The sequence below is a fragment of the Nycticebus coucang genome, chromosome 10 (assembly GCF_027406575.1).
Source record: "Nycticebus coucang isolate mNycCou1 chromosome 10, mNycCou1.pri, whole genome shotgun sequence".
In the NCBI taxonomy this organism is placed as follows: Eukaryota; Metazoa; Chordata; class Mammalia; order Primates; family Lorisidae; genus Nycticebus; species Nycticebus coucang.
The window spans coordinates 98596925-98612271 of NC_069789.1; the positions used below are offsets into that span (position 1 = coordinate 98596925).

Here is a 15347-nt window from a genome sequence, read left to right on the forward strand (position 1 = left end):
TATAGGCAGATTCAGTCTGCAGGACACAAACACTTTCAGCTGAAATTCGTTGCCCTCCTCTGCACTTCCGTGTTCTGCTAGCACATCCTGTCGGCATAGCCAGGGAGGCAGGGATGATGGCGGCCTCATTCGTGCAGCACAGAAAACCAGGCATCGCTTTTCCACAGTGTTACTGTAGTGCCTGGGGGATCGCGCTCAGCTCTTGGCAGGCCAGGGATGGGGTACAGTGTCTGAATAAACGATCTTTGCCCTCCAGCTTCTAGACCAGTGGCTTAACTTAAAGTGCAGCATTCAAAAAAGTGACAGATGCACATCCATTTTTGCCCTTAAAAATTTCCTCACATATTTTTATGCTAGAATTTTTCATACTTGATCCCAGACAAAAATAACTAGTTTGCACAATAGTGGGAAAGAAAGGCATGTTCAAGGCACAGTTCACTCCTGAATAGGACGACGTGTGCAGGAGCAGATCTGAGCCACCCGACGGGTTAGGTCACCTGAAGAGTCACACTTAGAGGCAAAAGTTGCCACTGTATTTTTCAATGTGTTTTCCAATGTATGAAATATGGGACTTTTTTCTTGATTTATGAATAAAAGTTTTTAAAGAGTCCTCATTTCAAATCTCTAGAAAACACCAAAAATTTAGGTTCTTGCAATAAACTTCGATATGAGGTTAGTGTTAAAACTGTAAATTAGAACATACTTCTGTGACGCTCTATGAAGTTCTGAAACATATTGAAATTCAGGCCATGTAAAGAAATCTAAAATATCGCATTTATTATTTCTCATAGCCAACACAAAAATTCTGCCAAGTTATGTGATTGTGTTGGATTGGTCGTTTCTCCTGCCTTCCCTGACAGTAATGCTGCCCCCACTTGTAGGCAAAGTGAGCTCCCTCCCAGAGCCCCGTTCTCTTCTTCCACCTGCTCTGAGAGACCAAGTGTGGGAGTGGAGCAAGATGAGGAAAAATCTAGATAGGGACTCAGCCCCTGCCTGAGCTTCTGAGGTAGAGCTGGGAGATCCGGCCTCTGGCAAAGCTGGGCTGCAGGTTAGAGGGCTGGGCAGAAAGGCCCCTTGGCCCCCCTTTGGAAATGTGTGTGGTTTCTGGGAACAGACCAGTGCTCCTTTACCCCGTTTATTCCCCACTTGCTTCCTTTTAAGGAGGTTAAAGGCCTGGCTGAATCTGGGCTGTGTTGACTCCTCTGGGTCTGTAATCAGACACAGCAGCTGGGCACAGGGCCTCCGGGCCACATCCTCTCAATACATGAGCACCAAGGCTGTCCCAGGCTGGCCAGGCCCTTGGGAATGATTTCCTGCAAGTACCTAAGCCAGCAGCTCTAGGAATTTTGCTGATATTGATGATGGTTCACTTTGAGAATATGACAGCAGTGCTGGCCCCTCTGTAGATGAATATTCACACATGGACACAGAGCTCTTCCATCCCCTTCTTGGTGGAGGAGGGCTATGGACCCAGGTTAGGAATCAGCAGCCTGGAGGATGATCCAACAATCATTTGCATTTGCCCAGCTTCCTCCTGAGATCTCACCTGTGCACAGAATGTGGGTGCCCCTCAAATGATGACAGGTGGGGCTGGCAGAGGAACCTTCACAGTGGCCAGAGGCGTGCACCACGGCACATCCTGAGAGATGGCTTTCCCCACCACGGACATCAGGCACAGGTACCAGAGGAGCCATCTCCCTCACATTTCTACCTCTCTCTCTTACATTTCCAGGCTCACAAAGCAAAATGCCAACCACGCCCTCCACCTGACTACTTCCTGGAGGAGGCCAACTCCCTCTCAGTCAGAAGGGGGAAAAACTAAACCAGCAAACCAAACCAAATCATTTTATTGTGCAATTTCCTTCTACCAGAATATTGCTAAAAATATAAATATTAACTCTCTAGATAATACTCAGGATAGATCTGTAATCTTCCTCCTCCTCCTCCAAACTGGGGCCAACCTTCCCGTTCTTTAAAAGTTGACGGATTACATACATGTGTCTTCCATATCACCCACCTAAGTGACGCTCATAGAGACATCTTTTATGTAAGGGTTCTGGAAGCTCACCTTGTAAGGACAAAGAATATGTTGAATGGTGGGGTCAGGGATGAACGGGGATCAAGTGACTCTATCGTTCCAACTTCCTTCCAGAATACACGCCCCCGTCTCCCTCCTCCTCACTACCCTGCCCTCTCAGGGTCCAGGCTGTGTCAAGGCTAAGCTTCCGATGAAGCTGGACACACTAGGAGGCGTCCGTGGGGGTGTGGCTGCCATGCTGCAACCACAGGAAGGCTGGACTGTTGAGATGGACTCAGAAACCAGGTGGGGCATTAAATGGAAGAGCTGTTCTTGCTGGGCTTTGGGCAGTGCTTAGCCCCTAGCATTAGGCAGGACCTTTAGCACCTAAGACTGGATGTTAGCCTCAGTCTCAGCCTCCAGAGGAGCAGTATTCACCCCTGCAGCAGGAGGATGGCTGGAGTGGCTTCACCTTGTTCAGCATCAGAGACAAGTCAGAAGAACCCTGGGGTCACCCGGGCAATGGTCCTTGGACTACCCAGTGGGATCCCTTTGCTAATCCTGGGTCTGAGGACCCGGCCTCCAGCAGCAGCCTGGGTACAGGATGGTCTCCAAGCAAGCTAGGACCTGCAATGTCCATACCTATCGCTACCCTATCACCTGGCCAGAGCCACCCGGGTCTCTGGAGGTGCAGCAGCCCCAGAGCACGGCAGATGCCTGCTAAGTTTCCTGTCTGAGGAGCAAACTCTGCTTCTGGTAGGGAGCGCTCAGCTGAAACCGGCTTGCTCCCAGGATGCGTTTGGAGACTCACCCATGCCCCACTGTGTGTTTTACATGATATTCCAACAATTCTGGGAAAACTCACAGGACCCAAAATGCTGGTTCCAAGATTTTCTGACATCAGGGTCAGAGTTCACATCCTGGGAGTAAGGCAGCATCCGTGTGTAACAGCCTCGCTCACTCCACCAGGGATGCAGGTGTGGAGTGAGGGGAGACCAGCTTTGCAGTAAGCACGTGAGGAAGCCTTGCTTTGGGGGCAGTGGGAGACAAAGTGGGGGACAGGCCTGGGAAGCTGTGGCAAGGTGGCATGGCTGTAGAAACAAGGATGCAGGAAGGCGCCCATATCCCAGGGCACCGCTGAGGCCCCTACTTCTTACTTAGTGTGGATGATCCGTGCAGCAGAGGCGGCGAGGAGAGAGCCAGGGGCCTGGTGATGAGATGAACTGGGATGCGAGCCCCGGGCGTTGCAGAGTTCAAGGGTGGGAAGCAAAACCATGAACAGAAAAGGGGAGGCCACAGGAATCGCAGGAGCAGGACTGCCTCTGGCCTGCTCCAGGGAGGCGCAGGGCTGCAGGAGGCCAGTGCCTTCAGCACGAGGTGCCCCCATCTAACAAAAACTTCATGGCCTCACAGTCCTCATCATACTCCAACCTCACGCAGGTGTCCCCGGCTCACACACGTACTGCATCCAGGCCTGGAACTGCACCGCTTGGGCTGCAGAGCGGCCCCTGGAGCTGCTCCGATCCCCAGTAACAGTTCTGTCCTATCTTCACACTCTTCTCCACTGCTCTGCTCCGGGTTTTCTTAGGACAAACCCTGACTGTCAAAGCCACCTCTGAGTTCTAAGCCCACCACCCCCCAAGGCAAAATCAGAATATCCCTGGCCACTTCTTCACAAACATGGCCAGGGAAGCCTCATCTTTCCCTCTGTGCACGGAGCTGGTCACAACATTCTCCCAGGTGCCACTCCCAGACAGGCAGGGAGACTTACTTTGTATTCTACCTCTGACAGCTGGGGGAAAACCTTGGGAACCCTGGTTGACAGGGTTCAAACCCCGTGTGAACACTCAAGGTCTTAGGTTTGGGAAGCATCTCGTCTGGCCCCCACTCCAGGGCAGAGGAAAGATGGCAAACAGGGGCCAGCACTGTCTTGGGACCAGAAGGAGCCATGGCTGGGCTGTGGTCAGGGTGTGTGGCTTTCTGGGCCAGGGCCCACCATCAAGCCAAACCCATCATTCCTTGTCCAGCCTTGTTCCCCGAGGCAGGGGCCTCTGGGCCCATCAGGGAAGACAGAGAAGGAACCAAGGCATGGAAGGGAGAGGAAAGCCAGGGAGCTGGCAGCAACCCGGGGGAAGGTGGGACAAACTCAGGGGTGGAAGTGCTCTAGCCCATGCCCAGAAGAGCTGACAGAAAATCAGGCTCAGGATAGCACTGAGTCCTTTCACCATTCTGCACATAGACTCTAACTGGGAGGACAGGTCCTCTGCTGGTGTCTTGTATGAGGAAGACCAAGGGCATTGTGGAGCTAGGACAAGGGCCAGCATGCGCAGGGGAGGAGAAGGCAGAGGCAGGAGTAGGATGGTGCCAGGCTGGGGAGAGAAGAGCTCTACTCAAAGGACAGCAAGTCTGGGTGAGGGCCCTCATTGTCAGGGCTGGAGGTCCGTGCCCGAGGAGGGAAGCTGCCATCCTCCCAGGACTCAGGCAGGTTGCCGGTGCTCAAGCTGAGTTTGAGGCCATTCCTCTCGATGAGGCCGGGGGAGGAAGCCCTTCTGTGCTCAGTCGTCTTTAGCTTGGCTTCCTCCTGGCTGTCCTTATGGATCAGGTCAGGTACTGACAGGGAAACCTCTCCATTGGGTACAGCCTCGCCCCTCTCTCCCATTCCCACAGTGGCCTCTGGCTGTGAAGAATCTGCCGGGACAGGCTGGACAGCAGGAGGTGAGTCCTGGGGCTGCCCAGGTGGCAGCTCTGTCCCATACTCCAGACTGCTTAGGACAGGTTGTGATGAAATCAGCATGTCCTGAGTGGTCTTCAGGGCCCGAGGGGTTCGCTTTCTGGTGATGGGGGGTGGAGGATCCAGCCGAGGAAATGCTTCTTGCAGCATTGACCTGTAGGTTGATGACAATGAACACGTGTGTTTTAAGGACAATGGCACACCGTAACTCCAACTGCACTCCCAACTCATTCACTAAGGACTGCTTTCCCGGAGGTTCTCATTAGGTTTAGCATGTGGGGCTTAGCAACTTTAGTGGGACCTTTGGCTTTTGACTTGTTCCATCTATAGTGTTCAGAGCAGCACAAAGTGTGGTCTCTGGGAGTCAGAACAAAGACCACTGGAGGAGTATGTCCTATCAGAACCCGTGCAACAGCCACAGAAAGGATGTTACCGCCTTGGACACACGGGTTTAAAACAAGGCCTGGAAAGGCATGAGGTGGGATGAGGTGGGAGAGGCTTCTCCTGTCCCATTACCAGTGGGCTCTGACAGCAGGCTTCTCTGCCACCAACAGCCTAGGGCAGAGTTCTCAGCTGTGGCCAGGCACTGCAATCCACTTGGGGGAACTTCTGGGGTAATACTTGGGTTCAAGTCCAGCTCTGCCAAGTACTAATTCTTTGCTACCCACTTTATCACTCTGAACTTGACATACCTGCAAAATTGAAATACGATCTACCTTCCAGGGCTCCTACAAAGGTTAGAGAAAAGGATGCAACTAAAGTTAGCCCTGTGCTAAGGACATGGTGGGGACTCGATAAACTTCAACTATGGTTATGGAGGGTGAAGCCAGTGCTGGCATCCCTATCCTTCAGCTCTTCCCCACAGGACAACCTCTCATCCCTTCCTCAGGGCCTCTCTCCTCTGGAGACACTGCAGTTTGTCCTTGTACCTACTCAAGTGTGTCCACAGAGCTGCAGATATGTTGGCAGGGAGTGGGGAGCCTCACCTCTCGTCCTCCAGCCAGGCCCCTGAGGCCTCCTCTGCCCCACTGGCCAGCTGGGCCCCTGCCGTCTTGTTGATCTCCATCACACCCACACCGCCCAGGCCAGAGGGCTCCTTTCTTCGCAGGAAGTCATTCACTTTGGCCCCCATGGCTTTGCCCAGGTTCCTGAGGTGCTGGCTGCTGCCCACCCAGAGTCCTGGCCCACCAGCCTCTGCAGGGCTGGGGGCCGCAGGCCTGGACAAGTGAGGGACGGAGCGGCTGGCCTGGAGCTTTGGAGTGAGGGCTGCATTCAAGTTTTCAAACATGCTGTGGTCAACTACGGACAGAAAGAGAAGAGAGAGAAGTGGATGAGAGGGGAGCAGGACCTCTGACCACATCATTCAGTTTTTCTTTTTCTTACAACATACCCCAAACTCGTAGTTTCATCAGGGTTTGGAAACATACACGGAAGAGCCAACAAAGAGGCTCTTGAACTTTCCAGCACAGTTTTTTTGGATGGGATACAGAACCAGAAATTCCAATTCTGCCCCACCCAAGTTAATGAGCGACTAACCCCAGCTTTAAAAAAGCATATTTCTTTCTACCTGCCTCCTTGATTCAGGGCATGACTCTTTTACCCTGGGGTCACCAGGCCATTGGAAGTAATGAAAAAATGAGGTTGAAACAGTAAAATGTGACATATGTCCACTGCTGTGATCATGGGCTATGCTCGCTGACTCAGGCAATGGGACAGGCTGCGGGAGGAATGGCAGGCATGCGGCTTGGTGTTGGGAGTTCCCCACAGAAAGCCACGAGCACAGCGCATTTTCCCAGTGGATAACGGGCCAGCAGTTCCTGTGGGTGCTGAGGTGGAGCCAGCTCACATACAGAGATGCTAAGTGATGCTTTGAGCCAGTTCCTGCCAAGGTCCTCGGGGCCAGTGAAGCGCTAGGACCTTGACAAACACTCGCTCACTTAATCCTCACAAGGACCTGGTGAGAGGAAGCCTGGGAAGATACCTACTTACAAAGAAGGTGGCACCTGACAGCCTGAACTGCCACACCCGAGGGGACAGGGCTAACTACTAGGGGAGCTGGAACTAGAACTCAAGTTTTCTAATCCAAAGCTCAGCACTGTTCTGTGGCTTAAACAAGTAACTCAAAGATCTGGGTCCAGTCCCATTGGGTTGCAAAGGTTTGCAAGGGAAGCCAAGCCTCACTTATCTTTGCATGTTCAACACTGAGCCTGTGTCTGGTACATAGTGGATGCTCAATAAATACCTTAAATAGCCAAAATCCATTTGACAGATGGAGAATGGAGGAGGCCAAGAGGGTAACTTCAAGGTTTATTATTGAAAAAGCTGGACCTCCAGGCTCTGAGTTAGGCTGTTCACATACTCACACCTGGGCATCCTCTCCCCACCCAGAAATCCAGCTTAATAATCAGGGAGCCAGACCCACTCCAGGGCCTGGGAAGCAGGCCTGAGTTTTTTGTCTATACCAACTACCCGAGATGTTTTGTCAGTCTGTGGAGGGAGAGGAGACATTTGGTCACTAGGTTCCTTTTCTTGTCAATCTCTCTGCCAAGTGTCTGTTCTTGCTAAGCCCCTTCTAAGAGTAAAGGAATAAGGACGGACTTTTTCTCCTGTTGAATTTCTGCATTAAGCAGTTCTTTCTGCCTATGCTGCTGTGCCCTGGGCCAAGGGAAACCGTTCTCTTTTTTGTGGTTTCAGCAGTGCTACCTGCTGGGGGCTGACGACAGGTAAGCCACATTCTGAGGGTCTTAGGGGAGCAGGCAGAAATCCAGCGAGAGGAGTTGAGCCTCATACTCTTTACCTCTGCAACTGCTCCAAACCCACATTCAGGTGAAAGCACCAGCGTGGGCCGGGGGACCCACCAGGGGACTCATGTGACAGCATCTCTGAGATGCAGGGCAGTAGCTGACTGGGCTCTAATGCAGACCAATCACCCTGGCGGCAGCTCTCAGCCCACCGATAGCAGTGAAGGTCTTCTAGTCAATGACTCTCCTAAGGGTATTCCTTGCCACATTGTTAACTTTAGTTCAATTTACCTATTGTGTCCGATATCTTTCTCATTTTCCTTAGTAATGTAATCTGCAAACTGGCAAAAAAAGATTTGGAAACTAAACCATTTAATTATCTTCCCCTAAACCAGAAAGTATATGGGCCATGATGAAACCACATAAAATACCCGGGGAAAGCCAGTCCCCCAGCACCTCCTGGATCAGACGTCTCCGAGGTGGTTTCCTTATCGGCCTAAAGTGAAATTTTCAGAGCAGACACACTCATTTTTAAAAGTGTAACCACCAAAACACCTGTCAAGGTGATTTGTAAATTACAGGCCCCTATTATTATTTTTAAAACACTCTTTATAACAGACCACTTTGGATTACGCACCATTTTGGATTTCCTGTACTTCCGGCCGTCTACCTTTCATAACATTGTGATTTGTAAAATACACCGAATTCCTCAGTGATCTGAAGATAGCCCGTCAGACACCCTCTATAACTGTCTGACTCGTTCTGGTAAAAACACTTTGTCTCTACGAGGTGTCCTGAAAGTCACCAGACATACATACACAGGAGGAAAGTAGGAAATTGCAGCTAAATGTGCATTTACAAAATATTCATTACAAAATTTTTATATAATATTTCTCTATGTGTTGATAAATATAAAAATATTAAAAATATAAAATATGAGTTTGTTCATTTTGGGACCCTCTGTATAATAAACAGCAAGCCCCTCGAGAGGTCACATCACCTTAAGAGCTTGTTATCTTCTGCGGTGCCTAGCTCAGGGTCTTACACGATCGCAGGCATTTAACAAGTCAGTTTAATTGAAATCGGCTTTTATACAAATTCTTAAAAATTGACTACACGATGGGCTGACATTGTAAAGAATCTTCTCACAAGTCTTTTTCCACTTATAAAAACCACTCAAAAATCCCTTTACGGGAGTGTTTTGCCCATAAACAAAACATGTTGTTTTGGAGGATTTTACAGGCTTTTGAGGTCAGGTCAGAGAAAGTGCCCTTCTCATCAAGGTGGGACTGTGTCTGGGGCTCCCTCCATCTCCACCTCCCAGGAATGTGCAATGAGCCCTTGGCTTTCTGACGGCTCTAATGACCTCCACACTCTGTCCTTCCTGCCTCAGAATTAGAGGCTTGGTGGTTCAGAAAATAATGGCGATGAAGGAGAGAAAGATGACTGGACCCCAGATGGGTGGCCCTCCCAACACCCCCCAACATGCACATCCCCAAGCAAAGGAGAACACCTGGAGATGTGAGTCATCCACCAGACAGAAGGGATCTTACCTGTCCGAGAAAGAGGCTCAGAAAGCAGGCAGGAAACAAACGAGAGAAAGACATATTTTACGGAGTGACCAATCACTTGAAGACTGTCACCTGCTGCCTGGGCCACCAGCAACAACACACCCCGGAGGACACAGCATGCGAGAACAGAGACCCTGAGACTGGGAGAATTACAAACCCTGGAATGACCAGGCTCTGTACGCTTTTCAATAACCAACCAAAACAGGGTCCATATTTTATAAACGTTACAAACAGGGAACGAGAGATCCAGCCTCTCATACTTTCCCGCAATATTTAGAGCCCTGTTTACCTTAAGTATATCTGAAGTTCCTAGTTGGCAGTGGGAGAAATGAGACGGGCCGCCAACGCATGAAATTCTATGTCCTCTGGGCTCTGCGTGCAGCACTCACACATACGCTGCTCCCCACGTGTAAATCACAAGGTACCAGCCAGGAAAACACTCATTGGCTCCAACTTAGAGCCTAAATTAACACCACAGGGAAACTAAGTGGCAGAGAGGTTTGCCCAATACCACACAAGTAGCCACAGTGGGGGTGGGGGGATCAGAAGTCACATACACTGAACCCCAAACCCTGCCATCTGTCTCGTCTCTACGAGGGCCCAAATAACACTGCCAGTACCTTCAAAGTTACCTAAGCAAGGGGCTTCCATTCATATTCCAACACATTCTAACATTCCGAACCAGGCCACAACGAAGGAATACAACAGAAGCCACATTTTCCCACTGTCCTTCCAAAGACAGGTGGCAAGGCCGTTCTCAGCTCTACGTGCAGACGCCACCGCTGCAGAGGAGCCCGCTGGTATTTCTGCAGTGGGCTTATCTACGCACCCAGCAGAAATTCATCCCCTGCTTAGCTAGCTCTAAAGCACTGCTGCTAGTTGACGTGTGGTGATGATCTGGCACCTTCAGCTTATCTCCAAAGCGTTACCCTTATTCCACATCCCACTACTGTGAGAGGCTGTTATGTGACAAAAGCAAAGCGGAGAGAAGAGGCTGCCTGTCCTCTCTGAAGTCCAGAGCCTCCCTGGCTAACTGGTCCTGAGTGAGTGGCTGCCTGGGACTCCAGTCACTTGCTGAAAAAAGCCCCAGCCATTGAAAAGGATTTCTGGCCCCTATTTAAGTATGTACCAAAGAACTTAGCTTGGAAAGGATATGATATTTGTAACTTACCTTCAAATAGTTCAGAGAAAAAAATGAGCTGTGCACACAGGGATGTGGGGTGGAAGGGGGGAAGGAGGAAAGGGAGCAAGGGAACAGACACAGCAGAGGGGTGAAAGGTTAATTGGGAAACCTGAATGCAGGCTACACGAATGTTTTTGGTGTTGATTTTATTTTTGTAACTTTCATATGTTTGAAATTATTTCCAAAGAAAATGTAAAAAAAGATTTATCTTTATCCACCCCCAACAGAAACTAAAATAAAAGGACAAAAATATTCTGTGGCAGAGGTTAGGCAGGTAAATGAGAAGGAGGTCATTCAGAGAGGACAGAGGTTTCCAGAGCTGGAGGAAGGGCAGTGTCAACACAGAAGAATGATAAGAAGAGGAGGGCGGACAGACAGCATCACTGTCATCTCTCTGTTTTTCCTTCTCTCTGGATGTTCTCAATTAAGGCAGGCTACTGAGCAGTGATGGGGCAAAAAAAAAAAAAAAATCCTTAACATTTTTAATCTTGCTTGTAACAGACTCTATCCGTGTTTCAGAGGGGAAACCCAGCTGGGGAGTGGAATCATGTAACCTTGTGATGTCAACTGCACTTAGAATGTTCATCGTCTGGACAACTCAGCCAACCTCTTGGGAGCAGGTGTGTGACCTCCATGTCCTGCAGTGGTCAGAATATGGAGAACTTCTCACTCCTCAGCATCTCTGGACCTCGAATCTCATCTTCTGCCCTGAGCACTTTTCCTAACATTGTGTCCTCACGTGCCACCAGCTTGCCAGGTAAACTCTGGTCCCATTAGGGCCACAAAGATATGGTTTTAAAAAAAATCTTTTGAGTATTCTGTCAGATCAGGTTACAGGACCACAATTTAGTGAGAAAATCAAGTTACACAAGGGGAGAAAATATATTTTCAAAAGGCTACATTCATGGTAAATAATTCCTGCTGCTTGTTAGTTCTGGTAAGGGAAGCACAGGGGAATCGTCTGCATGAAATCTCAAGGCAGTGGTCTGCCTACATCTACATAGGGAGCAGGTACTAATTTTAGCTCTGTTTCAACAAGCTGGGGAAGACTTAAACTTATCAAACTGTCAGGAATTGTCTCAGCATCAGGGTGACTGATGAGCATGTCAAGGAATAAAGGTGGACATTCTGAGGACCTCAGACCGGCAACATCAATGTCACCTGGAAGCTTGTTAAAATCATAGCCTCTCAGCCTCTCTCCCCAGATTCACTGAATCAGAATCTGTATTTCCAACAATATCCCCAGGGGACTCACATGCACATTAAAATTGGAGAAGTACTGTTCTGTACTTCTGTTCTATGTGGGCGTTCTCTTAAACACCCACATGCCGGTACATGTGGCATTTATAAATGTGCTCCCCCTCGGAGCACAGCTACTACCCTGGGATTTGAAGCAGGTTGGCTTACTATCCCACCCAGTGTCAGCAGCTACTCCGGGTGTGCTGGGCAGCAAGGGCCCATATGGACCCTCTGGGAGGTGGGTGTGAGGTATTTCCATGGGAGGAGCAGGCTTCTCACCCTCACGGGGTCATGCAGCCCTGACCAGCACTCCCTCCCTGCAGCCTGTCCCAGCATGCCCAGAGGCCTGCAATGCACAGTGAAGTCATATGTGTGATAAGACACAGGAGGGACAGATAAGGGGTGGGCTAGGCACAGAGGTGTCATCCAGACCATGTCTTAAATCCCCCTTTCCAGAACATCTTTTCATAGGCTTGAAGGCAGTAGCCCCATATGGAATTCTCCAGGATGTCACCCTAAATAACTCTGTCTAGCCAGGTTCTAGAAGTCATTATTTTGCTTCAACTTTGAGATGCCTTGAAGCACAGAGATTGAGCCTCTAGGTATGTCATAGTCCCAAGAAGAGGACTCCCAACCTTGCTTAGCTTACCAGAGTGTTTCTTCTGTGACCCAGACATTGTAAAGACAGCGGTACCCACTGAGACATCCAGCCCAGCTCAGGCCCTGACAGCCCAGTACCAAAGCAGTGCTCTCCGGCATGGGGTGCACAACACCACACTCTCAGCAGGTGAGACCATGTCCGACTCTGGGCGGGGACACCTGAGAAGCTGAGGATGGACTGGGGCTGCTCCCCTAAGGGGAGGGTGTCCACAGACTGGATGGCCACACGCTGCCTTTTCACCTGCGTCTCCTACCTGGGCCTTCCGTTTTAGGAGAGATCTGTAGGCCTGTGCAGGCTTCGTACCTCTCCTGTCCTGATCTCAGGCTGGGATGCAAGAGCAGTTTCTGTGTGGGCTACACGAGATCAGATAGGTCATAACCACTGGTGGTCAAAGAAGGACTGAGGGAGGCCAGTGGTCTGGCTGTCCACTGGGCCACCAGTCCATGTCTATCCTCAGAGGACAAGTGTCTCCAGGGAGGGAAGGGCATGACAAGGCTTAGTGACAGAAAGTGGCCACTCCTGCCCAGAGCTCTGATGGCCATTGATACCAACAGAAAAGGAAGGAACAAGAACGACAGCCCCGGGGGCTCGCCCCAGCCCCACTGCCACTCAGGGTGGCAGTCACAGTGGGCTGGAGGGAGCTGAGGGCACACGTGGTGCTTGTTTTCTTGCCCTTCTGTGTTTGCCTGCAGCCTCCAGCCAGCTCAGGTCCCCTGCTCCCTACCATGGCCAGAGGCTCAGACCCAGCCCTTTCCTTTGCAGACTGCACGCTGGGGGACACTCAGAGTGGGGAGCAGCTGAGGCGGAACTGCACCATCTATCGGCCCTGGTTCTCCCCCTACAGCTACTTCGTGTGCGCAGACAGAGACAGCCACCTGGAAACCTACAGCTTCTCAGAGGTGCAGCGGGACGAGGGCAGGGGGGACAGCTGCCTTCTCGAGGACTTGGCTGAGAGCATCTGCTCGTCCTCTTCCTCCCCAGACAACACTTGCCCTCGAGAAGCCACCAAGAAATCCCAGCATGGCCTGGACTCCACGGACTACATCACATCCCAGGACATCATAATGGCCTCCAAGTGGCACCCGGCACAGCAGAATGGCTACAAGTGCGCAGCCTGCTGCCGCATGTACCCCACCCTGCACTCACTCAAGAGCCACATCAAGGGGGGCTTCAAGGAGGGCTTCAGCTGCAAGGTGTACTACCGCAAGCTCAAAACCCTGTGGGGCAAGGAGCAGAAAGCCCGGCCCGGAGACAGGCTCTCCTCCGGCAGCTGCCAGGCCTTCAAGTAGTCCTGCCACACACCTCAGGTAAACAGGGTGGTGCCTGCTTATGACTCTAGAGAGATGCCAATAAATCAAAGTTAGTCACAGCCTCCCGTCCCATCTGCAGTCATCCTGCACCACCTGCTGGCTTCCCTGGCACCCAGACCCCATCCCCCTTGGCTAAGTGTTGCCTAAACATCAGGCACAAATCCCACCCTCCTCCTCTCTTTTTAAAATAACGACAACACCTGATGTGTGGGGCGGGGTCCTCAAAGCCAAGGTGCCCAGACCAGCAGTATCAGCACCCCCTGGGAATCTGTTAGAATGAAATTCTCAGGCCCTGCTCAGACCTACTCAGTCAGAAATGATGGGGCTGGGCTTGGCAATCTGTGTTCCAAGTAGCCCGGCAGGTAACTCTGACGCAGTGCAAGTGTGAGAACCCTGTTCTCGGACCTGGGCCTTCTAATTGGTTCTTATATATGATCAGTGCTCCATACTGGGGAGAAGACATGGGATGCCCTGTCCAGTCTGCATAGAGAAGAAATCTCTGCAGTTCTTAGATCTTCAGAGGACAGGATATTGTGTACCCCAGAGCACAGGGCAAGGGAAAGGCAGACAGGGCTGAGCCCATCCCCCATGTGCACAAGCATCTCTGGCTAGATAAAAAAGAATCACGTTTGACTCGGGGTACATCTTTACGTGGCTGTTTTGTGTCATGTCAGAACAGGCAGGTAAACGTGAAAACGTTGCTTCTTGTTACCAAGTAACAAGCCCTGACCCTTCCTCATTTCTGAGCGAACCTCACTTTCTGACGCAGACAGATAAGCATCCGGGACACAGCAAGGACATCTATTTATTTTGCTCACTATGTGGTTTTTAAAAAAAAGGAGAACAGACACTTGGTGGTTGTGCTTTTAGGCTTTACTAACCCTCCTGCTCCATGGCCCTGATGACTCAGTGGCCCTTCCACTGTAGTGGTGCCTTGCCTTTCAGGGACCCTGGCATCCACCCTCTGTTAGCCTTTGCCACCCTCATGGCAGGTGAGGGTGGGTCTCCTACCCTCCCAGGGATACGCACTAGCTCTTCCTGGAGCCTTACCCTGCAGCTTAGCAGAGCTGCTCTGCTTAACACTGTGCTGCTAAACTCAGGTGAGTGAGAGGGAAGATGGGCTCAAACCCCCCTCACATCACTTACTGAGGCCACTCCAGCCCATGCTCCCCACCCCTGCTTCTCCCCCTGTTCTACCCCTCGCTCAGCCAGATACCCAAAGTCTGCCTGACCATCAGCTGGACCAGGAGTCAGGACCCCCAGCCCAGGTGAGGCAGTATCTGGGCATCACCCCCAGGGCAGGTCTCTTCAGTCCTCACTCTGAGCTGCTGCTGCTCTGAATAGAGAAGCCATCAAGCCCCAGAAAGTTCATTTTCACACATGTGGATGAAAATGCACCTGTGCCCCTCTATGTGGCTCCTGAGAAAGGAGAGGCACATTCAGGGTGCGGGGTGGTGAGGAGACGATTTATGGTCTTATTAATATCCAGGAGAACCAGGAAAGTAACTGGCTCCTAATCTGGCCTCCCACCCTCCACCAGTCCTATGCTCCTTCCTCCGGGGCATCTACATCCCAGGCAAGGAGCACAGAAAAGGAGGGGAAGCAATCAGGCTGGGAGTGGGCCTAGCGTCACAGCACCTGCCCATGTGCCAGGCAGGCATTCCCATCCTAAAGACATGGTGCTTCCACAGTTCCCATGTAATGCATAGTCATTGTAACATCCTCAGAACAGAGCTGAGTAGAGTTTCAGCCCAGCAGGAGAAAGCACCCAGCAAACAACTGACCAGCAGGTGCAGGTAGGAGGAAGCCAACTAAATGGGAAGCTGAGCTGTACCCCAGGTCACTGCCAGGTACTTTGAAAACGCAATCTCGTTCACTGTCCTTACTAGCTTTA

At 51.0% G+C, this 15347-nt stretch overlaps 2 protein-coding genes across 11 annotated transcripts in view; one reads left to right on the forward strand and one right to left on the reverse strand.

Annotated features, from left to right (window-relative positions):
* Nucleotides 1-15347, reverse strand: part of NOS1AP (nitric oxide synthase 1 adaptor protein) — a 318633-nt gene that overhangs the window by 10887 nt on the left and 292399 nt on the right. For 8 of the 10 annotated variants that reach the window (XM_053607757.1, XM_053607758.1, XM_053607762.1 and 5 more), the window contains 2 exons: nucleotides 5735-6047; nucleotides 1832-4902 (listed from right to left, as the gene is read on the reverse strand). In XM_053607757.1, the coding sequence (XP_053463732.1) occupies nucleotides 4404-4902; nucleotides 5735-6047 (812 nt within the window). In that variant the 3' untranslated portion in view covers nucleotides 1832-4403. Of the gene's footprint in view, nucleotides 1-1831; nucleotides 4903-5734; nucleotides 6048-9042; nucleotides 9068-15347 lie in introns of those variants that run through there. The other 2 variants (XM_053607767.1, XR_008383255.1) reach the window with 2 other exon arrangements.
* On the forward strand, nucleotides 6054-13516 carry SPATA46 (spermatogenesis associated 46). The gene has a single exon (XM_053607768.1). It carries the CDS (start codon nucleotides 12869-12871, stop codon nucleotides 13430-13432), a length of 564 nt encoding a protein of 187 aa, XP_053463743.1. The 5' UTR covers nucleotides 6054-12868; the 3' UTR covers nucleotides 13433-13516.

Bases quoted from the DNA above. Each gene is read 5' to 3' on its own strand.
- SPATA46 (XM_053607768.1), top strand. From the start codon at position 12,869: ATGGCCAGAGGCTCAGACCCAGCCCTTTCCTTTGCAGACTGCACGCTG.